At 59.8% G+C, this 16,446-nt stretch overlaps 1 protein-coding gene across 1 annotated transcript in view; it reads right to left on the reverse strand.

Moving 5' to 3' along the window:
* CFAP46 (cilia and flagella associated protein 46) overlaps positions 1-16,446 on the reverse strand; it is a 115,371-nt gene that overhangs the window by 68,493 nt on the left and 30,432 nt on the right. The window contains exons 12-25 of the mRNA XM_004374988.1: positions 14,722-14,950; positions 14,331-14,451; positions 13,494-13,617; positions 12,892-13,022; positions 11,756-11,883; positions 10,415-10,548; positions 8,432-8,644; positions 7,534-7,699; positions 5,679-5,828; positions 4,815-4,922; positions 3,582-3,748; positions 2,011-2,142; positions 1,332-1,494; positions 735-819 (exon numbers count right to left, since the gene is read on the reverse strand). Coding sequence (XP_004375045.1) covers positions 735-819; positions 1,332-1,494; positions 2,011-2,142; positions 3,582-3,748; positions 4,815-4,922; positions 5,679-5,828; positions 7,534-7,699; positions 8,432-8,644; positions 10,415-10,548; positions 11,756-11,883; positions 12,892-13,022; positions 13,494-13,617; positions 14,331-14,451; positions 14,722-14,950 — 2,051 coding nt within the window. The remainder of the gene's footprint in view (positions 1-734; positions 820-1,331; positions 1,495-2,010; positions 2,143-3,581; positions 3,749-4,814; positions 4,923-5,678; positions 5,829-7,533; positions 7,700-8,431; positions 8,645-10,414; positions 10,549-11,755; positions 11,884-12,891; positions 13,023-13,493; positions 13,618-14,330; positions 14,452-14,721; positions 14,951-16,446) is intronic.

Below are 16,446 nucleotides of genomic sequence, written 5' to 3' on the forward strand. Positions count from 1 at the left end.
CCACCTGTGTGCACTGCTCTCTGCTGTCTCTACACGCCCACCTGTGTGCACTGCTCTCTGCTGTCTCTACACGCCCACCTGTGTGCCCCGCTGTCTGCTCCCACCGGCTCTGACCCACATTCTCCTTTGCAGCACCAGCACACAATTTTGACTGCTGGGGTTTAGCACTCAATATTTAAATTTAATATTTAAATACACTTGGTCATGTATTTTGTTCATTACTTTAAATCACTTTCATCTTCCTAAATAGATGATAAGGTACTAGAAGGTAGAGGCTACTTTTCTACCCACAGCCTTTATAAACTTCCTAAGCACACGTTCAGACACATACATTATTAACAAGGATCACTACTGTGTAGCAGAGAACCATCCGTTTTTCTTTTTACGTGGACTGACATTCTACAGTATGGTTTTACTGTTCTAAGCTCAGTATGTTTCTTTTTTTGCAGGAGTGTATCTCCACATTTTTATGGAGGTGGAAAAATACGATTTATCTGCCACCCTCAGAGCTGGCTCGAGGCTCTGGCGGCTGGGAGGGTCTGCGGGCAGAGTGGGGTGTTCACAGCACTGCAGGAGACGGCGTGTGAACCGCGCTCCCAGCGCCCACAGTGCACAGTGGCGAGCAGAGCTGCCTGCTGCTCCTCACGGTGAGGGGACTTAGGGGAGGGGCAGGGACTTAAAGCACCGGGGACCAGCGGTTACTGTCAGAGCCCTACCCTTGCTGTGGTACAAACCCGGGAGAAAGCAGCCTTCGGCCGTCCCGCAGCTCTGGGAGTCCGCCGTCGGCCACTGGTGCAAGAGGAGCGTTTTCCCTTTTTCCTGCAGAAGAACGAGTGTGTGGCACACATTTGAAAGCTGCACTTTCCTCTCACTGTTTTGCTTTTCAAACAGAACATCTCACTGCAGATTTGGCAGCTAATTCCTGCTCGCAGACAGCAGGTTCTGTTTCGCCCTGAGCGGGAGGAGCCGAGGCTGGCTGCACTGAGGAGCCGAGGCTGGCCCCCTCCCCAGCAGAGACTCAGTGTAACCAGTGCTGGCTGCGCGCCGAGGTGGACTCTCCGCCTCCCACCGCTGCCCGGTCCACCGCTGCCACCTCGATGGGTTTCTTTCTGTCCCTCGGCTCTGCCCTCCAAGTCCAGCGCAGGCCTGGGGGCACCCCCACTCACACATGTAGGAGGTGCAGGGGGCAGAGGGGTCAGAGCCCAGCGAGGAGCCCCCTTTTCCTCCCCACCCTCTCTGCCCCCCATGTGAGACCTGTCTTCACAGCCCACCATTCTGGAAGCAGGAAGTGCAGCTGGAAGGCTGGCCCAGCCATGGCCCCAAGGATGCACCTGCTTCTTGGCCTCCGTCTTGTTGATGATGTCGATGATCCTCTGGACTGCGCCCTTCACCTTCTTCCGGCTGACCCCGGAAGACAGCATCGGGAGGCAGGCGTTCCAGTAGTGCCTGGCAGCCAGCATGACCAGGGCGCTGCTCCCCGCAATGCCCCCGAACCTGGTGGGAGAGCTTCTCAGTGACCAGGGGAGCTCCTGGGGGGCTGCCGGGAGTCCACGGCAATCACACATCACTGCCAGGCAGCTCGGAGCCTGCAGGAGGTGCAGGGGGAACGCTCCCTCTTCTCCAGGACCCACGCCCCTGCTGCCAACACAGGCCCAGCCCAGTGTCTTCTGCGGCTGCCCCCACCCACACTCCCCCTCACTGGAGCGGGTGTGCTAGAAGTCTGCTGGGAGCACCCCCTACCCCCATTAAAGGACTGCCCAGCATCCTCTCCATGGAGCACGGGGTCCCATAGGGTCCCACCAACATGGTGCTGAAGGGGTGCTGAGGCCTTGGATGGTGAAGCCTGTCCTCTCGAGTGGCCTGCAGAGTCCTCCCTTCACTCAGTGACAGTGTCCCTGAGCACTGGACCTTTCATTTCAGGCCACTGCGGTACCATTAATTCCCTCTGCAATGAAGCGGATCCCAACAACCTGGCCTCCGCGATCACAGACTCATCCATCACGTCCGCACCTTGCACTCTCAATGAACGCCTTCGCTGCCGTCAGGCGTGACTGCTTCTGCCCCTTCAGGTCCTCCATGATGCTCTTGCCTTGGATGCATGCAGCAGTGCTCAGCATTTCTGCCACGAGCCGAGCCTCAGGCCTGGATGGAGAGAGAACATTCGGCGCCCAGAAGGCGCTCTGCCCCCGCGCCCTCACGGTGGACGGCACTGTAGCCTGTGGCCCCGGGAAGATGGACTTCCCTGGATAGCGGCAGCATCTCCCCTCCCCCAAATCTGGGCTGGCCTTGGTGACAGCTCAGCCACAGAACAGCAGAAGTGACCCTGGTCCCTGACCGCGCTGACCGGCGCCTCCCAGTGGCCGAGTGTCTCGGATGCTCCCTGGAAGAGCGTAACATCAGACTGAACACTCAAGAAAAAGCAAATGACTGCGCTGCTTTTCACTGAGAACTGAAGACTGCTTTGCTGTCCTTGGAAATGCTATCGTAAGAGTTACTCCGACAAGTCCATACGAGAGTTTCTGCACATAACTAGCAAGTCAGAAGAACAATTGGTATAAAAATCTGAAACGTGTGTAGCTTTTTGTAAAGTGCCTTTTAATCAGCTGCAAGGCGTGCGTGTGGCTGACCACGCCCTGTGTCCGGCTAGGCTGAGGACAGGGTCCGGGTTCTGGCAGTGACCAGCAAGATCACTGGCGTGCAGGTCTCGGTGAGCAGCCTCAGCTTCCCAGCTCCCAGCCCAGGGCTGGACAGAGTGGCACTCCAGTGTGGCTGAAGGTGGCACAGAACCACAATGAAGCCTGGGGGGGCGGTGCAATCCCACTGGGTGCAATGACACCTACAACCACTAGGGGGCAGCAATGGCCTACACATGAGTTTCCAAAGGTCCTAGAGAGAAAAGCAAGTGTCTAGAGTTTTGTATGACCTCCCCCTTTCCCGGTTATTATGTATTCATGTTCTTAGCTTATGTATGATAGGAATTACTTTGTAAAAAATCAAACTCAGTCCGAGAATCGCAGATGCCATTGGCAGAGGCAGGGCATGAAGGCTGCATCCCAGCCTGCACCCCGCTGTCCAGGCCACCCAGCATGCTTGCTGGTCCTCAGCAAGGGATGAGCTGCTTCTAACTCAGTCCCAGGGAGCCTTCGCACCTGCACGGGTGCACCAACCCTTTCTCTAGGAACGTCTTTGTGGTTTCTTTCTTTTAAAAATAATTTGTGAATTTTTATCAAAGTAGCACCCAGACATGGTAAAGGACAACTATCCCTCTCCTCCTCCCAGTCTTGCTCCCGAGAGGAAATGGCTTCTGAGTCTGTGGTTTTCTCGTGGCAGGTAGGTGCTTCCCGCTAAACCCCCTGCACGGCCTTATGTGTCAGTTATACAAATCAGCTGCGGAATTCCGCCAGCGGTAAGCGGGAATCTAGTTTACTTACACCCTTGCTGGCCCTTTTCCAACGACTCTTCCTGCACCCCAATCTAGGAGAAACACTGATCTGTGGGACCTTCTCATGCACCCGCTTGTTTTCAGGAAATAGTCTGCAACCCTGGGACCTCAGAAGCTACGTACTAGAGCATTCACTTACGGTGCAAATATCCTGATGTACTTAATGCCCATCTGGATGGCCTTCTGAGAACACAGCATGGTGACTTCATGGTCGTGGGCCGCGTAGGCAAAGTGGGTCAGTCGAGTGAGGGTCTGCAGCTCCACTAGGGGGTCTGACCAGTTGCACTCGGAAGCCATTTTCACCAACTTTCGGTGGCAGACGAGAAGGGTGACACGGTTAGTGATGTGGGTGTCTAACAGCATGGCGCCTCTACGGGCTTCTGTGCTCTGAGTGGGTGGTGGGTGTGCTCCGTCAATTCTGTAAGTCCTGGACATGTTCCATTGCCCACTAGGACCGATTATCCACACATGTTACTACAAGTGGGTGTGCTCCATCAATTCTGTAAACGCTGGACATGTCTCAGTCCCCACTAGAACCTTATCCACACATGTTATTCCAAATAGGTGTGTTCTGTCAATTCTGTAAGCCCTGGACATGTCCCCTTGCTCACCAGGACCAATTATCTGCATGTTATTCCAAGTCGGTGTGCTCTATCAATTCTGTAAGCTCTGGACATGTTCCAATGCCCACTAGGACCAATTGTCCACACGTTATTCCAAGTAGGTGTGTTTTGTCAATTCTGTAAGCCCTGGACATGTCCCCATGCTCACTAGGACCAATTATCCACACATGTTACTACAAGTGGGTGTGCTCCGTCAATTCTGTAAGCCTGGACGTGTTCCAGTGCCCACTAGGACTGATTACCCACATGTTATTCCAAGTGGGTGTGTTCTATCAATTCTGTAAGCTCTGGACGTATCCCAATGCCCACTAGGACCGATTATTCCAAGCAGAGGCACTGATTGTGAAGGATCATGGGCACCGACATGCACAGAAGCTGGTTCCTGAGGCTGGTGACTGTCAGCCAAGGACATGTCTTGGGAACAGGGATGGCAGGTAGGAGAGGGCAGGAGGGAGGGTGCTGCAGGATTAAACGAAATTCTGCATGTTCAGAGGGGAACAGAGTGCCGCGTGGGGACGTGGTTCTGGGCCTGGCACCTGGCAGCGGTGTCACCTCGGGTGGGGCCCTTCTGAACCTGAGTTTCCTCCTCCGTGAAGCGCCCCCCTTGGGTTTGTGGGAGATGCTGCATCGGAGCTCTTGGCTTGCCATAGCCCTCGGCAATACCAGCAAGTGTCATTCTTGGAAACTTTTTACTCAGGTGGGGTTAGACTCTCAGCAGACTGGTCAAGTGTTAGACAGGTGACACCTACCTGCGCCAGGGGGGGCACACTGAAATCCATGAGGCCCAGCCCGTTGCACGAGTACATCTCCACAGCGACAAGCACCTTCGTCACCGAGTTGATGTGCTCACTCACGCTCTGGGGAGGGAAGCAGAGGCGGGTTCCACAGCTGAACACTGAGATGCCGAGCCCCGTAAGTGTCAGTCACGTGGCAGCTATCAGACCCCGCCCTCTGAGCGTTTACTGTCGTGCCATTTCCATAAACGTTTGTCTCCAATCCCGCCCACCACTCGGCCCAGCACAGAGGCCACCTCCTGTCCCGCCCCCCAGAACCACACGCCCTGGCACATAAGGGGTGGTGGATGGGGGTGTAGGGAGTGGGGGCGCCCGTCTAGCATTCTGCGGCTCGTGTGGCCTCAAGCTTGCAGGAGCAGAGGTTTACCTGAGCCCAGGCTGAGGTGGGGTGGGGGCCACCACCTGCCTCCCCAACCCTGCTCCCACTGCCCTCTGAGGCCATGCTCAGGGGCTCCCTGCCAAAGCCACAGCTAGTGGGGCTGAGGGTGAGACGGCCTCCCAGGGCCCCACAGCCCTCGGTGACATGCATGTCCAGCTGTGAGGGGATGAGGGAGGAAAGGGACACCTGTGCTCTGAGGGGACAGAGGAAGCCTCTTGTCCCATCTTGAGAGGGCCCCGGGACAGCTACCTTGGTGGGAAAACAGGGCCCAAACCTTCCTTGGAGGGAAATGACCTTTTGAAGCTAACATGCAGCACTCTTCATGGCTGCTGCCTCCCAAAGCAGAGACGGGGCTGCGCCTCCCAGGTCCCCTGGGGTTGGGACACGTGGGGGTCATGCCCCACGGAGCCCCTGGGGTCGGGCCGTGTGGGGCCGCGCACCGGGTCGTCCGTGCCCAGCCGGGGCCCAATCTGCTGCTGCACCAGCTGCTTGGCCTTCACCCAGGTGGCGATGAGCTGGTGCCGGACGCCGGTGGGCACCACGTCCTCGGGCACGCTCCCGTTGGTCAGGTTCAGGGCAAACTCGCAGACCTGGAAGAACAGCGCATCCGTGCACAGCCAGTCCCGAGCTGCTGCCTCGGCCCAGACCCAAAACACGAGAAACTATGTGAATCGCGTCTCTCCCAGAGCACACTCGCGGGGACCGCAGGCACGGTTAGGCCTGGGGACACCGCTTTTCCCCCAGTCCCTCACCTCTCCTGGCCCCGCGGCGGCAGTCATAGTAACCACAGTGCATAGACCCCACCGGCCCATCCCTGCCGGCACTGACCTTGTCGGTACACACTCTCACCCTTGAATCACTGCCACGACCACGGGAGGCACTGTTATCCCAATGTACACATGGGAAACTGAGGCAGAAAGGGCAAGAAGCTCGCCCGAAGTCACACAGTGATGACGGGCTGGGGCTGTCCTGCGGGAGCTGGCAGACACTGAGGACAGGCGCCTGAGGACTGGCCGGGGTCCCAGCCCCCTCACTGGCTGACCAAGGCCCCTCCCTCCCACATCATCCCTCCCCCTGTGGCTCCCCCACACCCCATCACGCGCCCCACGCCACCCTGGGCCTTCACTGACTCCCCCACCCACTGCCCATCTTTCTGTCTCCCACCAGCTCCCCCTTTCCAGCCCAGAGTCTGCGACTATTCCCTCCGAGGATGATCCCTTATGCATCTCATTCGTGCACCTTCTCCCTTCTGAGATGAAGAAACTCTGAGGCAGCCCACGGCTGCAGGCCTGACAACTGTCCACCCCCGAGACCTCCACACCCAGCGCCGGACAGACACAGCCAACTAGAAACCCAGGGGTGCACTCGGGTGCCCCACCCTGCCCCCACACCCACTTCCTCAGAGCCAGCCCCCAGCACCAGCCGCCACCCCAGGGCCCTCTTCCCCGGCTCTGATCGGTTTGGGCCGCGTGCAGTCGCACGTGGACACTGCGAAGACGGCAGCCAGAGCAGGTCCTGACGGCTCTGCTCACAGAACACACCCAAGGGGGTCACGGCGCGCCCCCGAGGCTCTGCCCACCACGCCCCGAGGCTCTGCTCACCACCGGCCTGAGGGGGTCACAGCACACCCCGAGGCTCTGCTCACAGAACACACCCAAGGGGGTCACGGCGCGCCCCCGAGGCTCTGCTCACCACGCCCCGAGGCTCTGCTCACCACGGCCCCGCCCCCGAGGCGGTCACAGCAGGCCCTGTCCCACACCGCAAGCCTGGGGCTCTCTACTCCCGCCTCCTTTTCTTGTCTTGTGGGGCCAGCAGGACCACCACAGAGCCTGTACCCAGTGCAGCTCCAGGCTTCCAGAAGGTTCCCGCAAACTCATTAAGGAATTTGTTTCTCTCCCGGGTTCGCTAAGATTTTTTTGAATTAGAAATGGGTGATGGATTATCACACTCCGATATTTTATTTGGGATTGTCGCATTTCTGCCGTGCGCGTTGGTCTGTGTTCTCATTATTTTAATGCATTTCTTCTCTAGTCTCACATTCATCTTTCTCTCCGGTGGGGAACGATGCACCCTGCACAGGCACGTTCCCGCCTGCCTGCTGCCGCCGGCGGCTCTCGTGTCCCTCCTCCCCACCCTCCATACCCCAGCCGCTGCAGCTCCCGCCAGCCTCCCTTCCCGTATGGCTCTACCTAGGGCCTTCCACCACGTTACCGTCTGGGGCCCTCTCCTTCAGCAGTCGCCCGGTCCCTACCGCTGGTCTCAGCCACCCAACCTGACAGGCGTCAAGGCGCAAACCTCCACCGCAGTCCTGATCTCAGAGGTAGCGCCCGAGTCCAGGGCCGCATGGAACAGGTTCGCTCGCATGAACCTCTTGGACTTCTCCGACGCCTGGGTGGGAATCCAGCTGAGAATCAGACCTCGAGCCAGGGCGTTGCAGAGCATTGCCAGGGTGACCGGGTCCCTGGAAAAGGAGGGCATTACAGGGTGGAAAGGTGCCCAGTGCCAGCTCGGTGGCCAGCTGTGCTTCTCTAAGCGCGGCTGGCTAGTGCAGGGTGCAGGGGTGAGGGCTTAGAAGTGGAGGGACAGAGTGTGTGCGCCGATTCCGCATGTCACCACCGGCAGGAGCAGCTGCGCTCAGGCCTCCCACAGCCACGGCGGCAACGTCTCTCCCCTCCTCGGGACTGTGATGTCGTTATGGGTGGGGCTGTGTCCCCAGGGGACATTGCAGCAGGACAGCATGAAGCCCACATCTCCCACTGCTCCCCTGGGGGAGCGCCCAGGGGCGATTAGGAACACGATGAACCTTTGGGCCCACCACCAAGTCAAAACCCACTGCTGTGGAGTCGACTCTGACTCATGATGACCCCACGTGTTACAGAGTAGAACTGCCCCATAAGGACATCTTGGCTGTAATCTCTACGGAAGCAGACGGGTTTAGACCAGGGCCGCCCTGTTTCTCACTGAGAATGCTAACACACCAAAATACTCAGAGCTGCCAGAACGGCCTCTGCGTCCAGCAGCGGTGAGTCAACGTCCAGTCCTAGTCCAGAGCAGAGCCACAGGCACACGGCCACCCGCCTCTCCCGACACACGGCCCAGGTCCTCCCGCCAGCTTGGGGACGTTGGGCCTGCAGCGGGAGGGGATGGGAGTGAGCTGGCAGCGCCAGGTGTACGCCTGCGCCGGTCCACCCACCCGTTGTGGCCAGTGGCCTTGACGATGTTCAAGAGCGCGTGGAGCGCGTCCACCAGCTCCCTCTGGCGGCCGGCAGAAATGAGGTGGTGATTGTGGTTCAGCATGTAGACCACGGCGTTCTGCACGAGCCAGGCCTCCCGGAGCTCCCGCCCGATCTCCGCAGAGCGCAGCCAGTTGCTCATGGCGTACTGAGACAGGTTCTCGATCCAGGTGCTACCAACGCACAGCACAAGACAGGGTTTGCGACAGAGCCTTCCAGAACAGGCCGGCGGGGAGGGGGGTGTGGACGCAGCTGCCTCTCCCGGCTGAGGCCCTCCAGGCTGTTTTGGGGGCCTTGGGGCCCAGGGGGTGTCCCTTGGGGGCTGCACAGAGCAGAGGGCCCTCTGCCCTCACCCCTACACCCCGCCCCCTCCCTGACCACTGCTTCCCCAGTACATCTGGGCCTGGGCCAGCTCTGCCAACCTCTATGACCACCCTGCCCTGCTCACCTCCAGCCCTAACCTGGACCCTCTGCTCGGCCCGGGAGCTCAGGCCTACCCCTTGCTGCCTGCAAACCTTTCCTGCCTCCCTCACCACTCCCAGAACAGACTCTGCCCAGGCTGCCCACCGCCTCTGCAACTGCCCCCGTGCCCAGACCTGCCCCTGAGCCCACACCTGCCTCCTGAGCCCAGACCTGCCCCCCTTGCCCAGACCTGCCTCCTGAGCCCAGACCTGCCCCCTCTCCCAGACCTGCCCCCCTTGCCCAGACCTGCCTCCTGAGCCCAGACCTGCCCCCTCTCCCAGACCTGCCCCCGAGCCCAGATCTGCCCCCCGAGCCTGGACCTTCCCCGGTGCCCTCACCTGCCCCTGAGCCCAGATTTGACCCCGAGCCCAGCCTCCCAATGAGTGCCCCCCGGCCAGCGCTCCCATGTCCAGACCCCCACACCCAGCACCCTCCTCCCTGCACTCAGCTTCCCCCTCCTGCAACCAGCACCCAGCACCTTCCCCCCACCCCGCACCTAGCCCCCTTGGTAAGGGCAGCCATGGGAGACCTGGGTCACAGCACTCCCGAGGGCGGGGACTGCACTTCCCTGAGCTCTGAAGCTGTGTAGGGAGGTGACGGAAAGTGCTCAGCGGCATTTCATTTGCACAAAATGGACGGCTGTGCTGTCCGTCCCTTCTCTGAAGGCACAGGGGCAGGGAGACCCCCCCCCCCACACCGCGGAGGGGGTGCGGGGCATGTGAGCGGGGGCCTGTCTACCAGGCAAGCCATCAGGAAGAAAGGGCCTTTCTCCCGACACTGTGTAGTGGTGAGCACAGTAACGCTCAGCCTCCGTAACAGAAGAATGCTCCACGGCTTACAGTGTTTTAGGGGCACACAGCACCTCAATGCCACGGCTGCTTTTGGACTTGGATGCTCAGGCGGGCCAAGCATTTAGGAGTTTGTACACAAACTGCTCCTTCCTACCTGCATGCCAAGGGCTACTGCGGAATGCGCGAGCATTCCTTGACAACTTCACCGTAACGAGACCTGGATCAGAGATTTCCTCTGAGCAAGTTTGAAGAACTGCTTTTTTCTTACATTTTCCACCACTAATACTATCTCCCTAAAAAGAAACCCAAACAAAACCTGTTGCTGTCGAGTCAATTCTGACTCCTAGCGACCCTGTTTTCCCAAATAATGAGACAGAAGAAGAAAACCAAAGTCTGAATTTAAGAGCCTTGAGGAAAGATGAGCTTGTTACTGGACTCGTCAGTAATGGTGATCTGAGCTTTCTGTCTGGCCAGGATACGCAGCTGAATTCTAGATCACGTCATCTGTCGTCCTGTCTTGTGCTTGATGATCTCAGTGATTCGTGTGGGGATGGCTCCCTGTCCCTCACCATGAAGCGGGCCGCACCCCAGGACGTCCCTCCACATCGTTCCGAAGGTGCAGAGGACAGAGCGCAGCCCTGGGCACCCTGCAGGCTACTGTCTGAGGATGGACGCTGGCGGAGCCCCTACCTGTATGTGATCCACTCCGAGTTCTCCTCCGGGGGTGTGGCCACATAGCCGGCTGGGTGCTGGCTCAAGTCCTCTGGCGGGATGGGGCGGTCGTTGAGCTGTACCCCTTCCGACCGTAGCAGATGGACTGTGGCCTGCAGAGCGAGCAAGTGAGAGCCGTCACCATGCTGGCTGCCACTTGTCCCTCTGTCTTCAGGCGTTGACGTGAGAACACCAAACACCCACACAGGCAGGGAGGGCACAGTGAGCCGGGGACTCGGTCCCCACCACGCGGGGCTGCACCACCGGGCTCCTGCCAGCATGTCCTTCTTCCACCAGGCTCACTTCTCTTTAAAAGCAGCCGGCCCACTGTGGGGCCCCAGAGACGAGCCACAGATGTGCCTGGCGCCCTCGTGGTCTCCAAGCCCATCAGGCACAGGTGGATGGGGACACTCTGGGAGGTGGGTTGGCTGGACAGAAGGCTGCGTCGAAGGCAGTGACCTCTGGAGCAGACGTGATGCCTGTGCCCTCGCTTACTGTCCCCACCACCACCGTCAACTTCCCGGCACAGCAGCCTACTCTGGCTGTCCTGTGTCCTGCACACAGAGGGCTGGCATGTGGGTGCGCATCTGATGTACACTAAGTGGCTGACCATCGGGAGCTTTCTGACCCACCACACCCAGGACATACAGATGTGCAGTGGACCAGGAAGACACATGGATGCGTCACGCTGCACCAAGGACATACAGATTTGCAGTGGCTGTAAGGACACTTGGACATGAGCTGTGGACTGGGAGGACACATGGATGCATCATCCTGCACCGAGGACATACAGATGTGCAGTGGACCAGGAGGACACATGGATGCATCACACTGCACCGAGGATGTACAGATGTGCAGTGGACCAGGAGGACACAAAGATGTGCAGTGGACCAGGAGGACACATGGATGCGTCACACTGCACCGAGGATGTACAGATGTGCAGTGGACCAGGAGGACACAGGGATGCGTCACACTGTACTGAAGATGTACAGATGTGCAGTGGACCAGGAGGACACATGGATGCATCACTCTGCACCGAGGACATATGGATGTGCAGTGGACCAGGAGGACACATGGATGCGTCACTCTGCACCGAGGACATATGGATGTGCAGTGGACCAGGAGGACACATGGATGCGTCACTCTGCACCGAGGACATATGGATGTGCAGTGGACCAGGAGGACACGTGGATGCATCACACTGCACCCAGGATGTACGGATGTGCAGCGGACCAGGAGGACACACAGACTTGACACACTGAGGACACACGGACATGAGCCATGGACCGGGAGGACATGGATGGCTACACCAGCACTCACCTCGGCATTGATGAAGCCCACCTCGGCAAACTTCCGCAGCAGGTTGGGGGCCTCCTGCCGATGCAGGGTGAGCTCCGACTGTCCCCAGCTGCCGTGCATGGAGCTCTCAGGGCCTCGCTTCTTCTTCCCTGGGGAACACAGCACCGTGTCGGCTGGAAGGCACGGGCGTCTCTCCTGTGACACAGTCAGACGCAGAGTCCCAGCCCACCCTGGCCCACGCAGGGCCAACCCCGACAGTGGGCGGGAGCCAATCCCCGATGGCAACTTGGGTCCTGTTCAGCATTCTCTCCACTCGGGGGCACCCAGCCCGGCCAGCCTGTGCACCAGGTCCTGTGCCTTCTCGGGCCACCTGACTCACCGTGCAGGATGCCTGGTCCACCCGCTTCCCACCAGACGCCCCCGTGCTCCCTTTGTGTCCTGACCCTCACCTTGACCAGAGCCCCCCCGGGCAGCACGCTGAGCTGGCCTCACCACATGCCTGGCCCTCGGCTCTGCCTGCCTCCCACCTTGTTCTGGGAAACTGCTCTGCCTGGGAGGACAGGGGGCTGCTCCACACCGCCAGCCTCAGCCCCGCCCTGCAGGCTCCTCACCCCCAGCACAGGCAGGGGCGCCAACACAGTGTCCCCAAGCCCCACTCAGTGTCGTCTCTCTCCCCAGCTGCAGACGTTCAGTCCCAGCCCTCACAGACGGGCTGAGGACGGCAGGAATGACACAGACCTGCTCGCAGCCGCTGGCGCAGAGCCTGGCACAGGGAGCCCAGGAACCAGTCGGTGTTATTATCACAGACAGCTAGCTGCAGGCAGCTGTGAGCACAGCTGAAATCTCCATCTCACATTTGAAGCCCCTCCCCCCCACCCCCATGAGAGGACGCGAGGGCTGGTCCTCTGGCTGACGACAGGACCAGATCCTAGCCCTGTCTGTGAGGCCACCCGCCCACCCGGCCGTCTGTGGGACTCTGTAGACCTGGGTGCAGTTCTGCCCTCACCGGGGCCGGGGGCTGGCGTGGGGTCGGGGGCTGGCGTGGGGTCGGGGGCTGGCGTGGCACCGGGGCCCCCACCTTGTCCTCTCCACCTTCCCGTCCACAATCGCGTGGGCATTCCTGACAGCTTGGACCACCGTGTGGCCGCCGCACGCACCTCGCTTTATCCTGGGCGGCTTCTTGGCCTTGACATTGTCGTACAGCAGGCAGAACCGGCTCGCCGAGCGGCATACGTCCCATACGCCTTGCTTCCGCGCCACTTTGGCTAACTCGGCCCAGATCTGTATTCTGTGCAGCAAAAGACCCAGCCGAAAAGGGAAATGCAGACATCCTCGGTAAATCAGAAAACACCTAGAACCAGTGCTTTCCAGAAAAAGCCATTTGTTGGTTTTACTGTTCCAGAGCTGGAAGGCGCCACTTGAGCAGGGGCAGATTATCCAATAGACAAGGTAAGCACGGTGCTTACCTTGCTTACCAGACCATCTGTAGTGAACAATTCCACATAAAAAATGTGGTAAAACCCATGTGAAATTGTTTACTACGGATTAGGGAGTAAGCACAAGTAAGGCCGTGCTTATCTTCCTGGCTGGGTCATCTGCCCCGACCTTGAGGCAAATCAATGCTCAGCGCTGGGGTGCATGGCAGGCAGGCGGCTCTCAGTGGTGGGGGCCTCCCCGGGGGCGGCAGGGCTCAGTGCTGGGCACGGGGAGGGCAGGCGGCTCTGGGTGGTGGGGGCCTCCCGGGGAGGGGAGGGCTTACCTTTCCTTGTCATTCTCGTTCCCCAAACGCCGTGAGTGTCCAGCAGCTTTGTCCACACTGATGATGTAGTGACGAGCTTTGGCAAAGAGGTGGGAGAACCGGCTCCTGATTTTCCCAGTGGAGACTGAGAATGAAGACAGAGACACAGACGGTGAGCCCTGTGCTCCAGGACCAACCGCGTGGCAATGACTCGGCTGCCAGCAGGGGCCATGTGAGCCAGGGGAGGAGGTGTGTGAACCCAGTGGCTGTGAACTCGAGGGCCACATTAACTTGGGGCGGGGGTGGCGGTGTGAGTTTGGGGTCCACATTAACGCGGGGTTCACATTAACCTGGGGTCCACATTAACCCGGGGGGGGGCACTGTTTGAACATGGGAGGGGGGGCGTGTGAACCCTGAGGCCATGGAAACCTGGGGGCCGAATTAACTCAGGGAGGCCGTGTGAACCTGGGGGAGTGTGTGTGAACTCAGGGGCTGCATTAACTTGGGGGGCAGCTGCATGAACTCAGGGGTTACATTAACCTGGGGGGGCCATGTGAACTCAGGGGCTGCATTAACCTGGGGGGGGCATGTGAACTCAGGGCCATGTGAACCAGTGGGCGCCGCGTGAAGCCGGGGGCTGCATGAGCCAGCGGGGGCCGTGTCAGCTGCCATGGGCACCACCCCGGCTGCCCTTGAAGCTGCTTCCCTCTGGGCCTGTGTGAGGCACTTCCTCGATGGCACCTCAGCCAAGCTGGCTGTGTCCTTGCAGTGTGACATCCTCCGTGTCCTTGGAGCCACTGCACCTTCATCAGCCTCATTTCAGCCCCCCGTCCCTGAATCCTCCACCCGCACACCCACCTTTGGCCTCGTTCTCGCTGTCCAGCACTATCTGGAAAGCGTCAGGTGCCAGGGCCAGGCCAGCGTTCACCAGGAGGGCCCGCTTCTTCCGGACACTGTCCTTGGGCATGGCCTTCTTCGCCTGCAGGGAGGAAGATGAGTGGTAAGCATGTCGTCTGATCTGAAGGACACCTTCTCCAGCTGCTGTAGGAACAGGCCGTGTGGGTCCTCATGCCCCCAAACATGGCACAGTGTGGAGAGACTCCTGCCCTCCTGGGCCCCGCATCCCCAACGACCCACCCCTCCTACCCCCCACCCCCGGCCACGGTGTCCATTCCGGGAAGACACTCCTCCCGGCTCTAAGCAGCATTCCACCCATTTCCCCAGAGCTTGGCAGGACGGGGCAGGGGACCTGCTCAATGGCCAGGATGGCTTTGTCCTCCGCACGCTCAGGTGACTGGTAGAGCATGGTGCACAGGTGTAGGCGGTTGGAGGCCATCCTGAGCTGGTCCTGGTAGAGGCCCAGGCTGTCCAGGCGCATGGCCTTCTGCAGGTGCTCCAGGGCGGGCTCCAGGCGGTCCTCGTCCTCCTCGATGTGTGCCATCTCCATGTGCACTTGGCAGCGAAGCGTAACCATCAGGCTGTGGGCATGGAGGGCACAGGTGTGTGAGGGGCCAGGGAGGGGACCCAGGGGCACGGAGGGCACAGGTGTTTGAGGGGCCAGGGAGGGGACCCAGGGGCACGGAGGGCACAGGTGTTTGAGGGGCCAGGGAGGGGACCCAGGGGCACGGAGGGCACAGGTGTTTGAGGGGCCAGGGAGGGGACCCAGGGGCACGGAGGGCACAGGTGTTTGAGGGGCCAGGGAGGGGACCCAGGGGCACGGAGGGCACAGGTGTTTGAGGGGCCAGGGAGGGGACCCAGGGGCACGGAGGGCACAGGTGTTTGAGGGGCCAGGGAGGGGACCCAGCGGCACAGAGGACACATGTGTGCAAGGGGCCAGGGAGGGGGGACCCAGGGGCAAGGAGGGCACAGGTGTGTGAGGGGCCAGGGGACCCAGGGACACGGAGGGCACAGGTGTGCGAGGGGCCAGGGAAGGGACCCAGGGGCACGGACGGCACAGGTGTGTGAGGGGCCTGGGAGGGGACCAGGGGCACGGAGGGCACGGGTGTGCGAGGGGCCAGGGAGGGGACCCAGGGGCACGGATGGCACAGGTGTTTGAGGGGCCAGGGAAGGGACCCAGGGGCACAGAGGACACATGTGTGCAAGGGGCCAGGGAGGGGGGACCCAGGGGCAAGGAGGGCATGGGTGTGTGAGGGGCCTGGGAGGGGACCAGGGGCACGGAGGGCACGGGTGTGTGAGGGGCCAGGGAGGGGGCCTTACGCCACGGTCCCTGCCCTACACTGCTCCCACCTCTGCCCCAGCCGTGTGTGGGCCCTGCCCATCTGGTGGCTACCCCTCAGCTCTCTCGTGTCCATCTAGCCACATCCCTCCCTGACATTGAAGGCTTGACAGGGAGGCACATGGTGCAGGTCTACACAGACTGCCAGAGATGGTGCACTTGGCTGTAGGGAGCTACCAGGGCTGGGGCTGCTGGTAACAGGTCAGCTGTTGGCAAACCGGGGTTTGGCCCTGTGAGACTGTAGATGTAGGTATGGATGTAGGTGTAGGTGCAGACGTAGGTGTAGATGTGGGTACAGGTGTAAACACAGACATACAGATGTGGCTATAGGTATAGGTGTAGATATAGGAGTAGGTGTAAACACAGACATCATCTGTCCCCACCCAGCAGGAAGCAGGCCCTAGAGCACCGCTCCGGATATGTCCTCTCATCATGTGTCTCTAGTGTGTAAGTGTAGGTGTGGGTGTGGGTGTAGATGTAGGTGTGGGTGTAGATGTAGATGTAGACGTAAGTGTAGATGTAGGTGTAGGCGTAGATGTAGATGTAGGTGTCAGTGTGGGTGTAGAAGTAGGTATAGATGTAGACGTAGGTGTAGGTGTAGATGTAGATGTACACTTAGCTGTAGGTGTAGATGTAGGTGTAGCCATAGTACAAATGTAGGTAGAGACATAGGTGTAGATGTAGGTGTAGACATAAGTGTAGATGTAGATGTAGGTAGAGGTGTAGACGTAGGTGTAG

Source organism: Trichechus manatus, unplaced genomic scaffold, assembly GCF_000243295.1.
Source record: "Trichechus manatus latirostris isolate Lorelei unplaced genomic scaffold, TriManLat1.0 scaffold00031, whole genome shotgun sequence".
NCBI lineage: Eukaryota > Metazoa > Chordata > Mammalia > Sirenia > Trichechidae > Trichechus > Trichechus manatus.